Source organism: Heptranchias perlo, chromosome 7 (genome assembly GCF_035084215.1).
Source record: "Heptranchias perlo isolate sHepPer1 chromosome 7, sHepPer1.hap1, whole genome shotgun sequence".
NCBI classification, from domain to species: Eukaryota; Metazoa; Chordata; class Chondrichthyes; order Hexanchiformes; family Hexanchidae; genus Heptranchias; species Heptranchias perlo.
The window spans coordinates 91455736-91476991 of NC_090331.1; the positions used below are offsets into that span (position 1 = coordinate 91455736).

The 21256-nt window shown below is 45.6% G+C and overlaps 1 protein-coding gene across 1 annotated transcript in view; it reads left to right on the top strand.

The window, feature by feature from the left end:
* The window catches only part of bard1 (BRCA1 associated RING domain 1), a 172254-nt gene that overhangs the window by 25440 nt on the left and 125558 nt on the right, over window positions 1-21256 (top strand). Inside the window, exon 4 of the mRNA XM_067988113.1 lies at window positions 14361-15439. Coding sequence (XP_067844214.1) covers window positions 14361-15439 — 1079 coding nt within the window. The remainder of the gene's footprint in view (window positions 1-14360; window positions 15440-21256) is intronic.

The following is a 21256-nucleotide window of genomic DNA, read 5'->3' on the forward strand; positions in this document are numbered from 1 at the left end:
CGGTGATATATTTCCAAGTCGGGATGGTGTGTGACTTGAAGGGGAACGTGCAGGTGGTGTTGTTCCCATGTGCCTGCTGCCCTTGTCCTTCTCGGTGGAAGAGGTCGCAGGTTTGGGAGGTGCTGTCGAAGAGGCCTTGGCGAGTTGCTGCAGTGCATCCTGTGGATGGTACACACTGGAGCCAAGGTGCGCTGCTGGTGAAGGGAGTAAATGTTTAGGGTGGTGGATGGGGTGCCAATCAAGCGGGCTGCTTTGTCCTGGATGGTGTTGAGCTTCTTGAGTGTTGTTGGAGCTGCACTCATCCAGGCAAGTGGAGAGTATTCCATCACGCTCCTGACTTGTGCCTTGTAGATGGTGGAAAGGCTTTGGGAAGTCAGGAGGTGAGTCACTTGCTGCAGAATATCCAGCCTCTGACCTGCTCTTGTGGCCACAGTTTTTGTGGCTGGACCGGTTAAGTTACTGGTCAATGGTGACTCCCACTCCCCCCCCCCCCCCCCCCCTCCGCCCCCAGGATGTTGATGGTAGGTTATTCGGTGATGGTTATGCCGTTGATTGTCAATGGGAGATGGTTAGACACTCTCTTGTTGGAGATGGTCCTTGTCTGGCACGAATGTTACTTGCCACTTATCAGCCCAAGCCTAGATGTTGTCCAGGTCTTGCTGCATGTGGGCACGGACTGCTTCATTATCTGAGGGGTTGCGAATGGAACTGAACACTGCAATTGTCAGCGAACATCCCCATTTCTGACTTTATGATGGAGGGAAGGTCATTGAAGCAGCTGAAGATGGTTGTGCCTAGGACACTGCCCTGAGGAACTCCTGCAGCAATGCCCTAAGGCTGAGATGATTGGCCTCCAACAACCACTACCATCTTCCTTTGTGCTCGGTATGACTCCAGCCACTGGAGAGTTTTCCCCCTGATTCCCATTGACTTCAATTTTACTAGGGCTCCTTGGTGCCACACTCGATCAAATGCTGCCTTGATGTCAAGGGCAGTCGCTCTCACCTCATATCTGGAATTCAGCTCTTTTGTCCGTGTTTGGACCAAGGCTGTAATGAGGTCTGGAGCTGAGTGGTCCTGGCAGAATCCAAACTGAGCATTAGTGAGCAAGTGCTGCTTGATAGCACTGTCGACGACACCGTCTGTCACTTTGCTGATGATTGAGAGTAGACTGATGTGGCGGTAATTGCCGGATTGGATTTGTCCTGCTTTTTGTGGACAGGACGTACCTGGGCAATTTTCCACGTTGTCGGGTAGATGCCAGTTTTGTAGCTGTACTGGTACAGTTTGGCTAGAGGCGTCGCTAGTTCTAGAGCACAAGGCTTCAGCACTACAGCCTTTGCTGTATCCAGTGCACTCAGCTGTTTCGTGATATTACGTGGAGTGAATCGAAGACTGGCTGTGATGGTGGGGATATCGGGAGGAGGCAGAGATGGATTATCCACTCGGCACTTCTGGCTCAAGATGGTTGCACTCGCGTGTGGACTCTGCCATCATTGAGGATGGGGATGTTTACAGAACCTCCTCCTCCCGTTTTGTTGTTTAATTGTCCACCACCATTCACAACTGGATGTGACAGGACTGCAGATCTTTGATCTGATCTGTTGGTTGTGGAATCACTTAGCTCTGTCTATAGCATGTTGCTTCCGCTGTTTAGCATGCATGTAGTCCTGTGTTGTAGCTTCACCAGGTTGGCACCTCATTTTTAGGTACATCTGGTGCTGCTCCTGGATGCTCTTCTACACTTCTCATTGAACCAGGGTTGATCCCCTGGCTTGTTAGTAATGGTAGAGTGAGGAATATGCTGGACCATGAGGTTACAGATTGTGCAGGAATACAATTCTGCTGTTGCTGCTGATGGCCCACAGCGCCTCATGGATGCCCAGTTTTGAGCAGCTAGATCTGTCCTGAATCTATGCCATTTAGCATGGTGGTATTGCCACACAACACGTTGGATGGTATCCTCAGTGTGAAGATGGGACTTCGTCTCCATGAGGACTGTGTGGTGGTCACTCCTACCAATACTATCGTGCACAGATGCATCTGCGACAGGTAGATTGATGAGGACGAGGTCAAGTAGGTTTTTCCCTCGTGTTGGTTTGCTCACCGTCTGCCGCAGGCCCAGTCTGGCAGCTCTGTCCTTCAGGATTCCTCTAGCTCAGTCAGTAGTGGTGCTACCGAGCCACTCTTGGTAATGGACATTGTACTCTGGGTGGGGGACTTCATTCTGTGCCTTTGCTACCCCCAGTGCTTCCTCCACGTGGTGCTCAACATGGAGGAGGACTGATTCATCAGCTGAGGGAGGGAGGTGGGTGGTAATCAGCAGGAGGTTTTCTTGCCCACGTTTGACCTGATGCCATGAGGTTTCATGGGGTCTGGAGTCAATGTTGAGGACTCCCAGGGCCACTCCCTCCTGACTGTATACCACTGTACCGCCACCTCTGGTGGGTCTGTCCTGCTGGTGGGACAGGACATACCCAGGGATGGTGATGGAAGAGTCTGGGACGTTGGCTGAAAGGTATGATTCTGTGAGTATGGCTATGTCAGGCTGTTGCTTGACTAGTCTGTGGGACAGCTCTCCCAATTTTGGCATAAGTCCCCAGATGTTAGTGAGGAGGACTTTGAAGGGTCGACTTGATTTGCCTTTGTCGTGTCCGATGCCTCGTGGTCCGTCCGGTTTTATTCTTATTATGACTTTTTTTAGTGAGATTGTACAATTGAGTGGCTTGCTTGGCCATTTCAGGGGGCGATCAAGAATCAACCACATTGCTGTGGGTCTAAAGTCACATTATAGGCCAGACATTAGTGAACCAGATAGGTTTTTATGACAATCCGGTAGCTTCATGGCCACCATTCCTGATACTAGTTTATTTTTTAATTCCATTTTGCATCTGTCTTTACCAAGGAAGAAGATGCTGCCAGAGTCTCAGTAAAGGAAGATATAATTGAGATACTGGATGGGCTAAAAGAAGAGGTACTTGAAAGGCTAGCTGTACTTAAAGTAGATAAGTCAGCTGGTCTGGATGGGATGCATCCTCGGTTGCTGAGGGAAGTAAGGGTGGAAATTGTGGAGGTACTGGCCGTAATCTTCCAAACATACAGGGGTGATGTCAGAGGACTGGAGAATTGCAAATGTTACACCCTTGTTCAAAAAGGGTGTAAGGGTAAAACCAGCAACTACAGGCCAGTCAGTTTAAGCTCGGTGGTGGGGAAACTTTTAGAAACGATAATCCGGGACAGAATTAGCAGTCATTTGGACAAGTGTGAATTGATTAAGGAAAGCCAGCACGGATTTGTTAAAGGCAAATCGTGTTTAACTAACCTGAGTTTTTTTGATGAGGTAACAGAGAGGGTAGATGAGGGCAATGCACTTGATGTGGTGTATATGGACTTTCAAAAGGTGATTGATAAAGATTGCGGCCCATGGAATAAAGGGGGCAGTAGCAACATGGATACAGAATTGGCGAAGTGACAGGAAACAGAGAGTAGTGGTGAACGGTTGTTTTTCGGCTGGAACCACTGCTTTTCTTGATATATATTGATGACTTGGACTTGGGTGTACAGGGCACAATTTCAACATTTGCAGATGACACAAAACTTGGAAGGGTAGTAAACAGTGAGGAGGATAGTGATAGACTTCAAGAGGATATAGACAGGCTGGTGGCATGGGCAGACACATGGCAGATGAAATTTAACACAGAAAAATGCAAAGTGATACATTTCGGTGGGAAGAATGAGGTGAGGCAACATAAACCAGAGGGCACAACTCTAAAAGGGGTACAGGAATAGAGAGATCTGGGGGCATATGTGCACAAATCATTGAAGGTGGCAGGGCAGTTTGAGAAAGCGGTTAAAAAAGCATACGGGATCCTGGGCTTTATAAATAGAGGCACAGGCTACAAAAGTGTGGAAGTCATGATGAAACTTTATAAAACACTGGTTCGGCCACAACTGGAATATTGTGTCCAGTTCTGGGCACTGCACTTTAGGAAAGATGTGAAGGCCTTAGAGAGGGTGCAGAAGAGATTTACTAGAATGATTCCAGGGATGAGGGACTTTAGTTACATGGATGGATTTGAGAAGCTGGGGTTGTTCTCCTTGGAACAGAGATGGTTGCGAGGAGATTTGATAGAGGTATTCAAAATCATGAAGGGTTTATGATGTGGAGATGCCGGTGATGGACTGGGGTTGACAAATGTAAAGAATCTTACAACACCAGGTTATAGTCCAACAGTTTTATTTGAAAATCACAAGCTTTCGGAGATTATCTCCTTCATCAGGTGAGTGACGAAGGAGATAATCTCTGAAAGCTTGTGATTTTCAAATAAAACTGTTGGACTATAACCTGGTGTTGTAAGATTCTTTACATGAAGGGTCTAGACAGATTAGATGGAGAGAAACTGTTCCCATTGGTGGAAAGGTCAAGAACCAGAGGGCATAGATTTAAGGTGATAGACAAAAGAATCAAAGGTGACATGAGGAAAAATTTTTTACACAGCGAGTGGTTAGGATCTGAAATGCACTGCCCGAGGGGGTGGTGGAGGCAGCTTCAATTATGACCTTCAAAAAGGAACTGGATAAGTACTTGAAAGGAAAAAATTTGCAGGGCTATGGGGATAGGGCAGGGGAGTGGGACTAGCTGGATTGCTCTTGCATCGAGCCGGTGCAGATTTGACGGGCCAAATGGCCTCTTTCCATGCTGTAACCTTTCTGTCATTCTACTTCATCTAACGCTATCTGCATAACCTTCTATTCTTTTCTCCCTCATGTACTCATCTACCTTCCCTTTAAAGGCATCCATGCTATTCCATATTTTAATCACTCTCTGGGGAAAGAAGTTTCTCTTGAATTTTTTATTAGATTTATTATTATCTAGCTTATATTTATGGCCCCTAGTTTTGGACAATCAGCTTGTGGGCCCGGAGGAGCAGGAGTGTTTCCTCCAGGCACAACAAGCTTACCTGCCGTGATCGAACCCTGCCATCGTTTGGAAACCCCTCCCCCCAATCCATGACCGAGAACCATCCCTGCCCCCCTAATTAGTGAGATCTCCTCCCACCACCCCCCACCCCTCCAACTTCGATCACTCCCCGACTTTTTTTTTCCCCCCCCCCACCCCATCCAATCCCAAACGCTTCCTGACCTTCCCCCATCCAACCCTTATTGCTCTCTGCCCCCCCCCCCCATCCAACCCTTATTGCTCTCTGCCCCCCCCCCCCCCCCCCCCCATTAATCGAACCCCAAGGACTCCAATCTCTCCCTGGCTGATTTCCCACCTGACACACGGCCAGCTTGTCAATCTGGCTGCCAGGCGTGAAACCCAGAAGTAAATTTTTTTTCATTTAATTGACTTGTGATCGCAGATTCCGACCCGCCCACTTTACATCCGGGTTTGGTGTCTGATAAACTTCGCCCCCTCTCTTCGCGGCTCCAAATCAAAATCGAGGCCCAGAACGAACCACGGATCTCTACAAGTTTAACCTAACTTCCCTGCTTTTCAATTCTGTCCTCGAAATGAACCCCAGTGCTTTGTTTGCATTTTTTTGGCCTTGTTAACTTGCGTTGCTACTTTTAGTGATTTTTGAATCTGTACCCTTAGATTCCTTTGCTCCTCTACCCCATTTAGACTCTTATTTTCCAATGAGTATGTGGCCTCCTTCCTCCTACCATAATGCACCATCTGTATTCACATGAAGTTTGAGTGTCTGGAAGACAACTTCAGGAAGCGTTGCAGCCAAGCTTTATTTTGTCCTTCCCTGATATCCGCACCTGTACTTTTCAGCAGGAGTCCCTGGATAAAAGTCGGAACTGGGAACCCTGCTTTATTTCTTTCTCCCCTCCTCTTCCTTCTCTTCTGCACTTGAGTTGCATGGACCAATTGTACAGTCCCTGCCCTGACTGAGATTGGCTAAGACAGTACAGATCAGAAATCAAACCTGGGACCTACCTAGCCTGTATGGTCCAGCAGCATATCAGGATGGTTTGTTTACTCAATGAGCTGGTTTTTGTGATCTTTATTACTCCGGTTAAATGATTTCAAGCAGGATTTCTAAGTCAACAAGAAAACAAAATTGTTTCAGGTGCCAGTTTACTGAGCGATTTCAATGGTCTGTGCAGATAGCTGGCAAATAGAATTGTTATCTACAAATAAAGCAATGGAGTTTAGGTTTTGTAAGTACACAGTAATGGGAGTTTAACTCTTCAAGAAGATGGAATGGGAAAAAGAGCAGAGCTGGTCTGGTGTGCCTGCAAAACCAGTGGCTATGGAGGTACACTCGATATATAGGGAGGGACTAACCTGCTAGTAAATGCTATTAGGCCATGCAACTATCTCACACACACCTTTTACACCCAGTATAGATGATGGCCGTAATCATCTTAGTCTCATTATTGTGAAAATGATTGTACAATAAATACATTTTCCCAGTCTTAATGAATTGCAATATATTTGTGCATTTAGTTCAAGGATGCTGGTCATGGAAAGCAAACTGTACTCAAAATATTCCCTGTTATATTGTTTGCTTTCATGCTTCAGCCTACCTCAGCATGTTTCACATCAAGTGTGGGCCGATTTACACCATATCACTTTTTGACTTTTTGTCTGCAGTTGATGATGTAGCTTCTATATTGTTGTAGCCTCTTTGTCCATACATTCTGTCCCATTCTTTGGGACACATCAGACTGATGATCATCAACAGTTCTCTCAGCTAATGGTTTAAGTATGAGTATCACAATACGAGTTTCATATGCCTTTCTTCTTCCTGAATTCCGCATATCGGGTATACAGGTTCCAGTATGTTCATTTCTGAAATGAAGGGGGGAGTTTTAACCCCCCCCCACCACCCGAAGCCGTTGTGGGGGCGTTAAATTTTCAAAAATCTAAAACCCGAACCCAACCCGCCACAAACGCACCTACTTCCTGTTTAACCGAGGCGGGTTTGGGTGCATGTGAGTAACCCCCTCTGGAGAGGTGGAGTAGTGATTATCATATTTAAGTTAGGGTGCTTTAGTGAGATTTTTCACTGTCATTTGAACTTCTCCTGCACAGGGGAAACTCTGCATTAAAACGGAGGCGAGAATGAGCGGCACTTCATGGGGCTGGTTAAAGGTCAGGTGTCCTGATAGTAATAAAGGCTCAGTGCTCACATCTGCTTTCTCATTTCCCTCTGGGATATGTTTTGCTGAGAGTACTTGGTGTGAAAGACTTATTTGTAGAATTTGGAGGTCTTCACACACACACACGTGTACTCATGGTGCCTTTTGATTGGACGTTGGACAAGGAAGTCAGCATCAGCAGTAACAAGGGTGTGCTGTGGAGGGAGCTGCAGGTGAACAACAGGGGAGCAACAGAGGAGTCAAGGTCGCAGGAGGCACTGCCCGCCTAACAGGGTCTACAGATAGAAACTCAGCTTCCTTGACCTCTCTGAAGAGCAATGCTTCCAAAGGCTGAGATTGTCATGTCAGGTGGTCGCAGATATCTGCAGCCTCCTAGAAGAAAACCTGCTCCCTGCTGGACCTGGTGACCGCATTACCAGTGGCTATGAAAGTCACCACCGCCCTCAATGTTTTGCCTCTGGTTCCTTCCAGGGAGCTACCAGAGACATAACGAGGGTCTCGCAATCGGCTGCACATAAATGCATAAGGCAGGTGACGGATGGGTTGTTTGCTGGGGCTGGGAGTTATGTAAACTTCCCCTGTGATGACAATAACCAGAATGAGCGGGCACTCAGGCTGGCTTCCCACAGGTGCAGGGTGCCATCGATTGCACACGCATGGCAATCCGAGCACCACCTGATCAATCAGGAGCATTCGTCAACCGCAAGGAATTTCATTCCATCAATGTTTAGATGGTGTACAAACTCATGAAAAGGTTCATTTAGGTCTGTGCCAGATTCCATGGGAGCTGCCATGATGCTTTCATACCGTGGCAGTCCAACAGCCCTGACCAATTCAAACCTGGAACCAACCTTAAAGGGTGGTTGCTAGGTGACAAAAGATACCCCCTTCAAACCTATCTGATGACACCCCTAAGGAGCCGCATCAATGATAATCAGGAGTGCTGCAACACGGGCCATATGACAACCAGATGTGTCGTCGAGCATGTAATCGGCACACTCAAAATGCGCTTCAGGTGCCTGGACCAACGAGGGTCTCTAGGATAATCATGGTGTGCTACATTCTGCACAACATAATGCAACAGCAAGGACTAGATATGCAGGAGGAACAAGGTGCTCATCACACATCATCTGATGAGGTTTCCAATGGATAGAAGAAGGAGGAAGACGAAGATGGGGCACCCATCGCCAGACCAGCTGCTCACATTGCTGCTTGGGATGCCAGGGATTCCCTAATAGCAGGACAAATCCAATCCGGCAATTACCGCCACATCAGTCTACACTCAATCATCAGCAAAGTGATGGAAGGTGTTGTCGACGACACCTTCCATCAAGCGGCACTTACCAATAACCTGCTCACCGATGCTCAGTTTGAGTTCCGCCAGGATCACTTGGCTCCAGACGTCATTACAGCCTTGGTCCAAACATGGACAAAAGAGCTGAATTCCAGAGGTGAGGTGAGAGTGACTGCCCTTGACATCAAGGCAGCATTTGACCGAGTGTGGCACCAAGGAGCCCTAGTAAAATTGAAGTCAATGGGAATCGGGGAAATCTCTCCAGTGGCTGGTGTCATCCCTAGCACAAAGGAAGATGGTAGTGGTTGTTGGAGACCAATCATGTCAGCCCCAGGATATTGCTGCTCTGAGGAACTCCTGCAGTGTCCTAGGCCCAACCATTTTTAGCTGCTTCATCAATGACCTTCCCTCCATCATAAGATCAGAAATGGGGATGTTTGCTGCTGATTGCGCAGTGCTCAGTTCCATTCGCAACCCCTCAGACAATGAAGCAGTCCGTGCCCGCATGCAGCAAGACTTGGACAACATCCAGGCTTGGACTGATGAGTGGCAAGTAACACTCGCACCAGACAAGTGCCAGGTAATGACCATCTCCAACAAGAGAGAGTCTAACCACTTCCCCTTGACGTTACCATCACCGAATCCCCCACCATCAACATCCTGGGGGTCACCATTGACCAGAAACTTAACTGGACCAGCCGCATAAATACTGTGGCTACAAGAGCAGGTCAGAGGTGCTGGGTATTCTCCATCTACGAGGCACAAGTCAGAGTGTGATGGAATACTCCCCACTTGCCTGGACGAGTGCAGCTCCAACAACACTCCGAAGCTTAGACCATAAGAGATAGGAGTAGGAGCAGGAGCAGGCCATTCGGCACCTCGAGCCTGCTCCGCCATTCAATGAGATCATGGCTGATCTGATTTTTACCTCGGCTCCACTTTCCCGCCTTTTCCCTATATCCTTTGACTCCCTTGCTGATCAAAAATTTGTCTAACTCAGCCTTGAATGTATTCAATGACTCCGCCTCCACAGCTTTTTGGGGTAAAGAATTCCAAAGATTCACCTAGTTTTAGTTTCTCCCATGAGGGATAACATCTCTCAGCATCTACCCCATCGAGTCCCCTCAGAACCTTGTATGTATCAATAAGATCTCCTCTCATTCTTCTAAACTCCAATGAGTATAGACCCAACCTGTTCAATCTTTCACCATCCAGAACAAAGCAGCCCGCTTGATTGGCACCCCATCCACCAGCCTAAACATTCACTCCCTTCACCACCGGCGCACCATGGCTGCAGTGTGTACCATCCACAGGATGCACTGCAGCAACTCGTCAAGGCTTCTTCGACAGCACCTCCCAAACCCGCAACCTCTACCACCTAGAAGGACAAGGGCAGCAGGTACGTGAGAACAACATCACCTGCACGTTCCCCTCCAAGTCACACACCATCCCGACTTGGAAATATATTGCTGTTCCTTCATCGTCGCTGGGTCAAAATCCTGGAACTCCCTTCCTAACAGCACTGTTGCAGAACCTTCACACGGACTGCAGCGGTTCAAGAAGGCAGCTCACCACCACCTTCTCAAGGGCACTTAGGGATGGGCAATAAATGCTGGCCTTGCCAGCGACGCCCACATCCCACAAACGAATAATAAACAAAAATCCTGCAATTGGTCCCCATCAATTCATATCTTCACATTCACCACCAAGCAACTGAAAAGGCAAGTTGCTACTTGGCAGGCAACAATAGTCAACACGGGAAGTGGTGCAAAATTTATGTGCGTTGATTTTAAAAACAAAAACTTCTTCACATAACATTTTCACAAACACTCATGTGCATACTCTTGGTGAACTACAAAGCTTTTCTTTTTCTTTGCTTACCGCTCCTATGTGGTGCAACCCCTGTGGCTTCAGCAGAGGTAGAGGCATGCTGCACTGATCCTTGCACTGACTTCTGAGATGCTCTTGGCCGACGACCTGTGGGTATTGGACCCTGTGAGGGCCGTGCCAAAGACAGCTCCACGTGCACCTGTGCAGGGCAGACTCGGCCAGCGGAAGAGGAAGTAGCATGTCGAGTACTGGTTGGTGGGGGGGGTAACGGGTAAGATATGGAAACGCTTTGAATGGAGTCCCCGCTTACATGTTCCCTTTCGCCATTATCCCTCTCCTGGGCCAGTGGCACATCACTCCTACCTGTCTGCGTGGGAGCAGATCAGTGACGTGTTGTAAGGCCACAGCTAATATATCTGTCATGCTGCTTAAGGCGACAGAAATGTTGGCATCCATAGTTTGAAGGGCCTGCAGGGACAGATTAAGTTGCCGCGATTCAAGTTCCACAGAGTAGGCCACTCTATCCAAGGAAGACATCCTCACAATGGCCGGTGATCTCAATCCATAAATGTTTGAGCTGGACTTCTCCATCCTCTCTGCTATTGTGGAAAATATGCCTGGCAGGACTGCTAGTATCTCGCGCATTTGATGCTGTCCCTCTGTGATTATCCTTTTCATCGATGGCCCCCGGGGTTCAGCATCTGTGTCCAGCTGAGCAGTTTGGCGCGGAGTGCGGACTCTCCACAGCTGTCCCTACCATTACTCTCTGCTCATGCTTGTTTGTGAACTGTGACTTGCCAGGTGAAAACCCACCTAACTATCTAATAGGATCCACCAAAGTGTGCCTATCTGCGCTGGTGCCTGATAAGCATGTGTTCTGTGACAGTGCACCCTCAGTAGGTATGAGCTCCTCTGAGGAATCCAGTCTGCAAAAGGCATGGGCTGCTGCTCTTCGTGTGATGACGAAGATAGAAAAGATGGATATGAATTCGTATTGGTCAACATGACTGAGTCTTGTATGAGATGTGGGTCAGAAATATTTAATTCTGTCACCATGCAGCTGGCGAAGTCCCAGTCTCTTCATCTCCGATGGTCAGAGACACAGATATGCCACTGATCTAGCCTCTTGGTCTGCCGATGTCAGCTGCACTATCTGCGGCAGGCCCCCTCCCTCTCCGTTGTATTTTCTGCTTGCTTCTCCTGCAAGGAGGAAACGACAATCTTATTAGTGCCTGTAAGGCGTGTGTTCATCCGATGGATGCAGTGCATTGAGGGTGACTATCAACCAGATGTATCACGAGTGCCACTGGCATACATTTGAGGATGTGTGTTTACAATTGGGTGAGCTGATTGAGGTGGCAACACATTGCATAAGAATTGGGATGAGTGGCAGTGGTGGATGGATAAATAGTGACATGAGGAAGTGCATAGAGAGTGAACCACAGGTGCTTTTGAAACTTAAGTGGGCGTGAGGAGTGATGTGATGGATTACACTTGACAAGATAGTGACAGGATGTAGGTGAATCTGCAACTGTGCTCACCTTTCCTGACCTGGTTAGGTTAGTAAATTGCTTCCTGCACCGGATCCAGGTACGGAGCACTACACTCCTGCCACTGACCTCTTCAGCCATCTCTAACCATGCCTTCTTCGTCACAGCAGTAGGTTTCTTCTTACCCTTGCTTGGGAATATCATCTCCTTACTGCTCCCAGCACTACATCAAGTGAGGTGTTGTTGCAACAGTGCGCAGCCATTGAATATCCTGACTCTATCTTCAAATGTCTTTACAAATGCTCCCAACTGCTCCACATTTTTCATTGGCCCTTTAAATAGTCCCGTTGAGATTGCATGCTACAGATTCGCATCACACCCACTGGCGCATTGGAGACGTGAAACCCAGCAGTAAAATGATAATTGACTTTCCATGTTGAAATCAGACATTCCCACGTATCCAAATATCTTCCGGGTTTTGCGCCAGCTATCCCCACCCCTGCTCAGAACCCGCCTCTGCGTTATTGTCGGGCCCAAAGAATCAGATCTAGTATTTGTAAGTTACTGAAGTACCACCCCTGTGTTTTTGTGGGTCCTTTTGGTTTCTGAGTCTTGTTTTTGATAGTAGCATTGAAACAGATGAGACATTTTGTTGAGTTTGGGTGGAACTGCTGTTATGAATTGCCATGTTTATGGACACAGGGACAACACGCTTTCAAAAAGAACGTCTGGTGGTGGAGATTTTAGGTTTAGAATTCCATGAAACTGGTGTAAATTAAGATTTCACTTCTCCTCACAGAGTTGCCCATCTGTGATAAAATGCTACCAAGTGTATTGAGTATAGAATCTGTTAAATATTGTAAGGAAATTGATAAGTTCCCGAATCAGCAGTGATTGGGTAAGTAAAATCTTGTCACTGGAATGTGATGGTGATAGAATAGTCTCTTTAAACTTCAAAACTGGAATGAGTTGGATGTACCAAATGTCATTTTCTGTTGTCTATCTCTCATAAGAGGCAACTACTTAAGTCTAGTGAAAGTTTTCTAGTTGCGAAGACTAAAATAACAAAACGCCAAAGAGAAGGGTTAAACAAGTCAGCAAGACAAGGGTAGATACAGAGGAAAAGAGATACAAATAAAACAGTTTAAAAACAAACAAAATAAATGGAAATGAAGGGGCTTATTTGCCCCATCTGCACCATCACAAGTGTGGCAAGTTAGTTTCCTCACAATACCCACTGAGTGGAATGGCTAACTCTGGAAAGAGGTTTGTAGTGAAACTGGACTGTTCTTTGGAAATGACAAAGCTTGTAAGTAGTGAGGCAATTAGTATATATTCAGCTCTATAAGCATACTGGGCGAAAATTTGATTTTAACTCTCTCCAAGACTGTATTTGGATCATGTAGAAGATTTAGTTTTGATCCCCATTCCTTACTGGTGGAATATGATTTAGTGCAGATACCGTTGACTGGTGATTTTTGGTTAAGATCACTGTCTTTATGTTGGTGTTTGGATTATGCCCTTTTGGAAAAAAGCAATTGGGGGATATCATTTGAAATAATGACTCAACAAAAGGAATGCTGAATTATTTTTGATAAACTTGGAGTGTGGAAACACAAGGGGGCATATTTACAAATTAAGGATAACAAAAAAAAAATAGGAAAGGCAGGAGGAACTATTTTGCTAAAAGGGTGGTAAGTATGCCGAACAGATTAACGGCATGGGTGATAGAACAAGCAACCTGATGGGTTTCAAGAAGGAACGAGACAGGTTCTTGTCAACAAATGGGATTCTGGGTTAGTAGAAATGCACCAAGGTAATACTGTGGATAGGTTGGCTAGATGGACTGAAGGTTGTCTCCTGCCTGAAATCATTGCTATGTTACATTATCACCATTGATGGCCTCAGTTGCTGTCTACAAAAATGAAACAACATGCACTCATAATGCCTGCATCTTGCATTTTTTGTCCTATCCTAATATATTACCTTAAAGAAAAGAAAATGGGCTAAGCTATGACCCCTCTGTCCAGAATTTGCTCTGTCCTCTTCCCCCTCATCCATTTTCTGATGAATTTAAAGGCACAATATTGGTTTAGGTTTCTTAGCCCAACATAAAGGAGGATAATAAAATGATCAAATGACTGGGTCAGTACAGATTGAGAAGAAACCTTTTCTTTGAGGTTGTAAGCTTGCCAAATCCCCCAAAGGCTGAATTTGTGATGGTTTTCTCTGGCCTTGAGTGTAGGTCTAGGGTAAACAGCCTAGATAACAGATACAATGACATCTTTAAGTAATGCAGTTGGGAAGTCTAAAATAAATTTGGTAGCTGCAATTGGAATGACTAATGGGAAATCTGGCTCTTGGGGCATTGCAAAGGGAGATGGGGAGTGGAGGCCTGGGAAAAGGTGTCTCTGTCCACTTTTTCCTGACCTTGCTCCTGGGAAAAGGGGATTCCACAGGGCAAAGGGCAGGAAAATGGGAGTTTCGTGGTACAAGGTTAAGGAAAATTGGCCCCATAATATCTTGCTTCTGATGCGCTGCTTATTTATTGAAAGTGTCACCACGTGCAAAGTATTTAACTAAGTTTTCTTTGGATCATTTTCTGATTACTGTTACTTTGTTCATTTTAGCTATTAAAAGTAACCCAACTGAACCAGAAATCAATCCTGAAGGAATAACTGGTAAAAAGTGGCAAATGAGAACGTATTTCAGTCCACGCAGTAGAAAACTGAGGTGTGTGCTGGATATGAACGTCATTAAGAAGGATCAGAAAGCGAATCCAAGCCCCGATTTTAATGGGGCGACACCTTCTGTGTTTGAGTTCTTGTCATCACCATCTCCTCCACATGACTCTCCAAAGAAGAAACCTCCAGCCAAGGCAAAACAGGCAGTGAGGAAAAGATTGGCCGATGCCAATAAGGATTGGGGTTTTGGAAAGAGAAAAAGCAAGAAAATGGAGAGAAAAAATGACAGCCCTGAAAAAATGGATCATGATAGAGTCATCTCATTTTGTAGCCAACCAGTCGTCTTCAGCAGTGAGGGACAGGCAATTTCAGGTGAGACTGCTGAAGAATCAGGCCATTCACTTGCAGTTCCACTGGCTGACAGTGCGATTGTCTCCAGTGTAGAGTCTGTGACCAAAAATATGACTGATTATCCTCCTAAAGCATGTTCCACTGCAACAGTTTCCAGTTGCAAAGAGGCTTCCCTCGGACAGTTGGACCAAACCTTCAAGAATAAAGGAGATACTTCTCTAGTTCCTGTGCCCATGACACATTTCAATGCTAAAAGATTAAGAAAATCATCAGATTCAAGCACCAAAACTCCCTCAAAAAAGAGCAGACAAGAAATACAGAGGTCGTTTTGCCTTGAAAGGCCATCTGCAAGTTACAATACGAATGTGTATGAACCAGCTAGATTAGACACACAACAGGAATCTCTAGCTACTCCAGTGTTTAAATCTGATTCAAACGAGAATATTAATGGGACACAGACCTTCTCTTCAACAGAGAATAGCTGTAGTACCCCATCTACCAGATGCAATAGTGAGAGAAAACAATGTGCAACACAGAAATCTCCACGCACGCCACTACCTATGCCCAAGAACAAGCTGCCTGGAAGTTGTGCAACGACCCCGATCTCTCCTCTTACTCCAACAATGAAGAAAAATCACAAGGGTGAGACTCCACTGCACGTCGCTTCCATAAAGGTACAGTACACCAATAAAAGCTGACGGCTCTACAAGGCAAAAGTATTAACTTCAGAATTGCTTTCATTTTGTTTTTGTTTTGAACTGGTGATAGCAGACTGTTAGTGCCCTTATTCCTGGGTCTTCTACAGAATCCTTTTCAGACCCTGTCGTTGCTGCTCGTACCCTGTCGTTGCTGTTCAAAATGTATTGTTATTGTTTTATCTTGTCCCCGCCCCTGGCCCGCCCCCCCCCCCCCCCCCCCCCCCCCCCCCACAGTGTTCTCTTCTGAAGGTGCTAAATCTTGCTCAGGTGTGGTTGTGTGTGTGCGCCGGTAAGATCCGCAGTAGCCCAAGTAGCTGTTTGTGTGTCAGCCTAAAACCATGAGTGCCAATAAGGTATTCAGCCATGAAAGTTGACAGTCAGCCTGATCCCGTCATCTTGTGACATCCACCTACATGCACTTTCTAGTAAGGGTTACTGGATTGAGGTTCAAGAACATGGCCGCTGGCTGATTTTTTTTTTTTAGGGTGGACGAGGCTCCTGTTTCTGTGCTGTGTTGTAATTCTGTGTTACCCAGGAGTGATGAGGCCAATTGTACCACTGCAATTACTGCCCCAGAGGAGATCAGCTAAGTACAGATTGTTGATTGACGCTGGGACCTGCTGGTCTGCATGACTCATTGGCATTCCAGGTAATGCATTTATCTAAAATAAAAACAGAAAATGTTGAAAAACACTCAGCAGGTCAGGCAGCGCCTGTGGAGAGAGAAGCAGAGTTAACGTTTCAGATCGATGACTTTTCGTCAGAACTGGAAGATGTTAGATATGAAAAGCTTTTAAGCAAGTAGAGCCAGGGAAAAGGGGCAAGAAAAGAACAAAAGGGAGAGGTCTTTGATAAGGTGGAGGGCAGGAGTGATTAAATGTCAAAAGTGATGGTGAAAGGCAGAGGGGGGTGCTAATGAGACAAGTATAAAAACAAAAGATGGGTCCAGAGAGGTGTAATTAGTTATAGCAGAATCGCATAGGGAGAGGGAAGCATGGAAAATGATGAGAGGAGAAAGCTCACCATGGCTTGGGAATGTGGCGGAGAAAGGTAGGTGGATCCCAAGGGTACAGACCACCCCACTGGCCGTGTACAGATAGGGGATCCTTTCTATTTGTTTAAGATGTTCATCTCTAACATCTTCCAATTCTGATGAAAGGTAATCGACCTGAAAAGTTAACTCTGCTCCTTTCTCCACAGATGCTGCCTGACCTGCTGAGTATTTCCAGCATTTTCTGTTTTTATTTCAGATATCCAGTATCCGCAGTATTTTGCATTTATTCTGTGGCGTGCATTTATACATACTAGGCCATCAGGCAGTTCCTATCGTTAGCGTTTTATCCCATTTCTGTGACTTATCAATTTAAATTTGCAATTTATTTAAATTTGACAGTGGTAATATATTTACAGATAGAGATTTGGAGGATGAATGGAGAGAAATTGTTTATTTTGATATATACTGTGTGTGTGTGGCTGAGGTGTAGTGTAGATAATTTGAAAAGGGATATTATAGCTTTAGGTCACTGTCTTTGTGACTAGTGGGTCGAACCAGATTCCACTTTGAAATGGCTGCAGTCGAAGGAAGAAAAACTTGCATTTATATAGCGTCTATCAAGCTGTCCCAGAGCAATTTGCAGCCAACAAAGTACTTTTTGAAGTATAGTCACTGTTGTAATGTAGGAAATGCGACAGCTAATTTGCGCACAGCAAGCTCCCATTAACAGCAATGAAATAAATGACTAGATAATCCGTTTTTTGGTGATGTTGGTTGGGGGATAAATATTGGCCAGGACAACGGGGAGAACCCCCTTGCTCTCTTATTCAAAATAGTGCCATGGGATCTTTTACATTTGCCTGAAAGGGCAGATGGGGCCACTCACCGGAAAGAAAGCACCTCCGACAGTGCAGCGCTTCCTCAGTACTGCACTGGAGTGAAGTGGGAGCACTTTACGACCCGTGTGAGGTTTACAATGAGCCGTAGATCAGCTGGGGTTATTCAATTCAGGTGTAGGGTCAGATACATCTCCCAGTAACAAAACCTCACTATCTTGAGTTCGGTACCAAAGATGAGCAGGGAATCTAACTGCATTGCAGTGAAACGCCAGCGAACTCCTGAACCTTCTTCACAAGAGGGTGACATTTTATTGTTGAGGGAATAAAAAAAAATTGAACCCCCTGCCCCCCCCCACCCTCAACAGATGTCTTTGGGAAACTGTGAAGTGCCAATTTAATTTTCTTTACACAAAGTAAACTTGCCCCAAGTCCCCTGAAAACTTAGAATTTTTGAGCAATAATACCAGTCGTCCATTTTTTTTTGTATTATATGTGCCTTAAAAAATACGCTGATTTAAAAAAAAAACACTCAGCTGAAAGTAAAATAAAATATCTGTAATTGCAAAGCGTTTAGCAGCTGCATCCTAATAATTTGCCCAGAATCTTTAAAATGAGCTCCAGAAATCTGAAAGAAAGCAACTGTGTTTCTGCACGGCATTGGGAAAGGGATGGTGATTACATAACCTCTAGTGTAAACAGGTATCAACATTTGTAGAACTGGCTCTCAGCTCCCATATTTTATATTTCGATAGGTTGGGATACACATCCTTGTTAATGTACCTATTAATATACTTCCACTTCATTTACACTGACAGTTCTGTCCAATTTGTACTCAAACTTGTTTTGATTGCACCGTGTTCAGTTCCATTCGCAATCCCTCAGATAATGAAGCAGTCCGTGCCCGCATGCAGCAAGACCTGGACAACATCCAGGCTTGGGCTCATAAGTGGCAAGTAACATTCGCGCCAGACAAGTGCCAGGCAATAACCATCTCCAACAAGAGAGAATCTAACCACCTCCCCGTGACATTCAATAGCATTACCATCGCCGAATCCCCCACAATCAACATCCTGGGGGTCACCATTGACCAGAAACTTAACTGGACCAGCCATATAAATACTGTGGCTACAAGAGCAGGTCAGAGGCTGGGTATTCTGCAGCGAGTGACTCACCTCCTGACTTCCTAGAGCCTTTCCACCATCTACAAGGCACAAGTCAGGAGTGTGATGGAATACCCTCCACTTGCCTGGATGAGTGCAGCTCCAACAACACTCAAGAAGCTCGACACCATCCAGGACAAAGCAGCCCGCTTGATTGGCACCCCATCCACTACCCTAAACATTCACTCCCTTCACCACCAGTGCACCGTGGCTGCAGTGTGTACCATCCACAGGATGCACTGCAGCAACTCGCCAAGGCTTCTTCAACAGCACTTCCCAAACCCCTGACCTCTACCACCTAGAAGGACAAGGGCAGCAGGCACATGGGAACAACACCACCTGCACGTTCCCCTCCAAGTCACACACCATCTCGACTTGGAAATATATCGCCATTCCTTCATCGTCGCTGGGTCAAAATCCTGGAACCCTCGACCTAATAGCACTGTGGATGAACCTTCACCACACGGACTGCAGCGATTCAAGAAGGCGGCTTATCACCACCTTCTCCAGGGCAATTAGGGATGGACAATAAATGCTGGCCTTGCCAGCGATGCCCACATCACATGAACGAATTTTTAAAAAAAAGTCACATGCTCTCAAACACTACAATCCATTGTCATTTCCATTCTCAAGGCCTTTAGGAACATAGGAACAGTAGTAGGCCATTCAGCCCCTCGTGCCTGCTCCGCCATTTGATAGGATCATGGCTGATCTGTGATCTAACTCCATATACCTGTCTTTGGCCCATATCCCTTAATGCCTTTGGTTGCCAAAAAGCTATCCATCTCTGATTTAAATTTAGCAATTGAGCTAGCATCAATTGCCATTTGCAGAAGAGAGTTCCAAACTTCTACCACACTTTGTGTGTAGAAATGTTTTCTAATCTCGCTCCTGAAAGGTCTGGCTCTAATTTTTAGACTGTGCCCCCTACTCCTAGAATCCCCAACCAGCAGAAATAGTTTCTCTCTATCCACCCTATCTGTTCCCCTTAATATCTTATAAACTTCGATCAGATCACCCCCTAACCTTCGAAACACTCGAGAACACAACCACAATTTGTGTAATCCCTCCTCGTAACTTAACCCTTGAAGTCCGGGTATCATTCTAGTAAACCTACGCTGCACTCCCTCCAAGGCCAATATGTCCTTCCGAAGGTGCGGTGCCCAGAACTGCTCACAGTACTCCAGGTGTGGTCTAACCAGGGTTTTGTATAGCTGCAGCATAACTTCTGCCTCCTTGTACTCCTGTCCTCTAGATATAAAGGCCAGCATTCCATTAGCCTTTTTGATTATTTTCTGCACCTGTTCATGACACTTCAATGATCTCTGTACCTGAACCCCTAAGTCCCTTTGGGCATCCACTGTTTTTAACTTTTTACCATTTAGAAAGTACCCTGTTCTATCCTTTTTTGATCCAAAGTGGATGACCTCACATTTGTCTACATTGAATTCCATTTGCCACAGTTTTGCCCATTCACCTAATCTGTCAATATCGCTTTGTAATTTTATGTTTTCATCTCCACTGCTTACAATGCCACCAATCTTTGTGTCATTGGTAAACTTAGATATGAGACTTTCTATGCCTTCATCTAAGTCGTTAATAAATATTGTGAATAATTGAGGCCCCAAGACACATCCCTGCTGGACTCCACTAGTCACATCCTGCCAATGTGAGTACCTACCTATTATCCCTACCCTCTGTCTCATTTCGCTCAGCCAACTTCCTAACCAAGTCCGTACTTTTCCCTCGATTCCATGGGCTTCTATCTTAGCTAACAGTTTCTTATGTGGGACTTTATCAAATGCCTTCTGGAAGTCCGTATAAATAACATCCATTGACATTCCCTATCCACTACTTTAGTCACCTCTTCAAAAAATTCAATCAGATTTGTCAGGCACAACCTACCTTTCACAAATCCATGCTGGCTCTCTCTGATTAACTGAAAATTCTCGCGGTGTTCAGTCACCCTATCCTTAATTATAGATTCCTAATGCCTTTGACATTGGGCTGTTCACAGTTATCAACTCCTACATGTGTATAAAGTGTATTCTCTTGGTTTCCCCCTTGCAGCACATTAACAAACAATGACAATTGGTCATCTTTTTATAATGGGTTTATATATAAATATATGGAGCACTAGTCCTATCTTCTTTCCTCTCTGTAAAGGTATCAATAGTTCATGGCTGTTAAATGATTGTCGGGAAATTCTAAATCTATTGCCCTCTGAACAAAGCATGGTATTCCTGCCTGTAATCACAGCTAGGGTGCTTGGTATTTGCATTTGTTTTTATTTAAATCAATATTGGTTGTATTTATGAACCAATATTGCATACCAGACTATAATATTCAATGAATGTCAGATTAGAATTTATAGTTGTTATTGAGTTATGAAGCAGTGGTTTATGTCAGCAGCACCCAGAGGTTAAATACAGTTCTATTCCTGCGTTAGCTAATCTCGGCTGCAGCGGCACTTCGGAATACTATAGCTGGCTTGAGTATCCTTCCTTGGGCTAGGGAGAAGTATCAGCCAGGTTTCCTGCTCCTGATCACTAACCAGTGATTCCTATCGGAAAATGAGCGAGTGTGGGTGCCAGATGGGAGCACGGTCAGGTTCGACTGTGATGCTCTTCATAGAATCGTACAGCACAGGAGGTAGTCATTCGGCCCATTGTGCCTGTACTGGCTCTTTGAAAGAGCTACCCAATTAGTCCCACTCCCCTGCCCTTTCCCCTGCACATTTTCCCCCTTCAACTATTTATCCAATTCTCTTTTGAAAGTTATTGTTAAATCTGCTTTCACC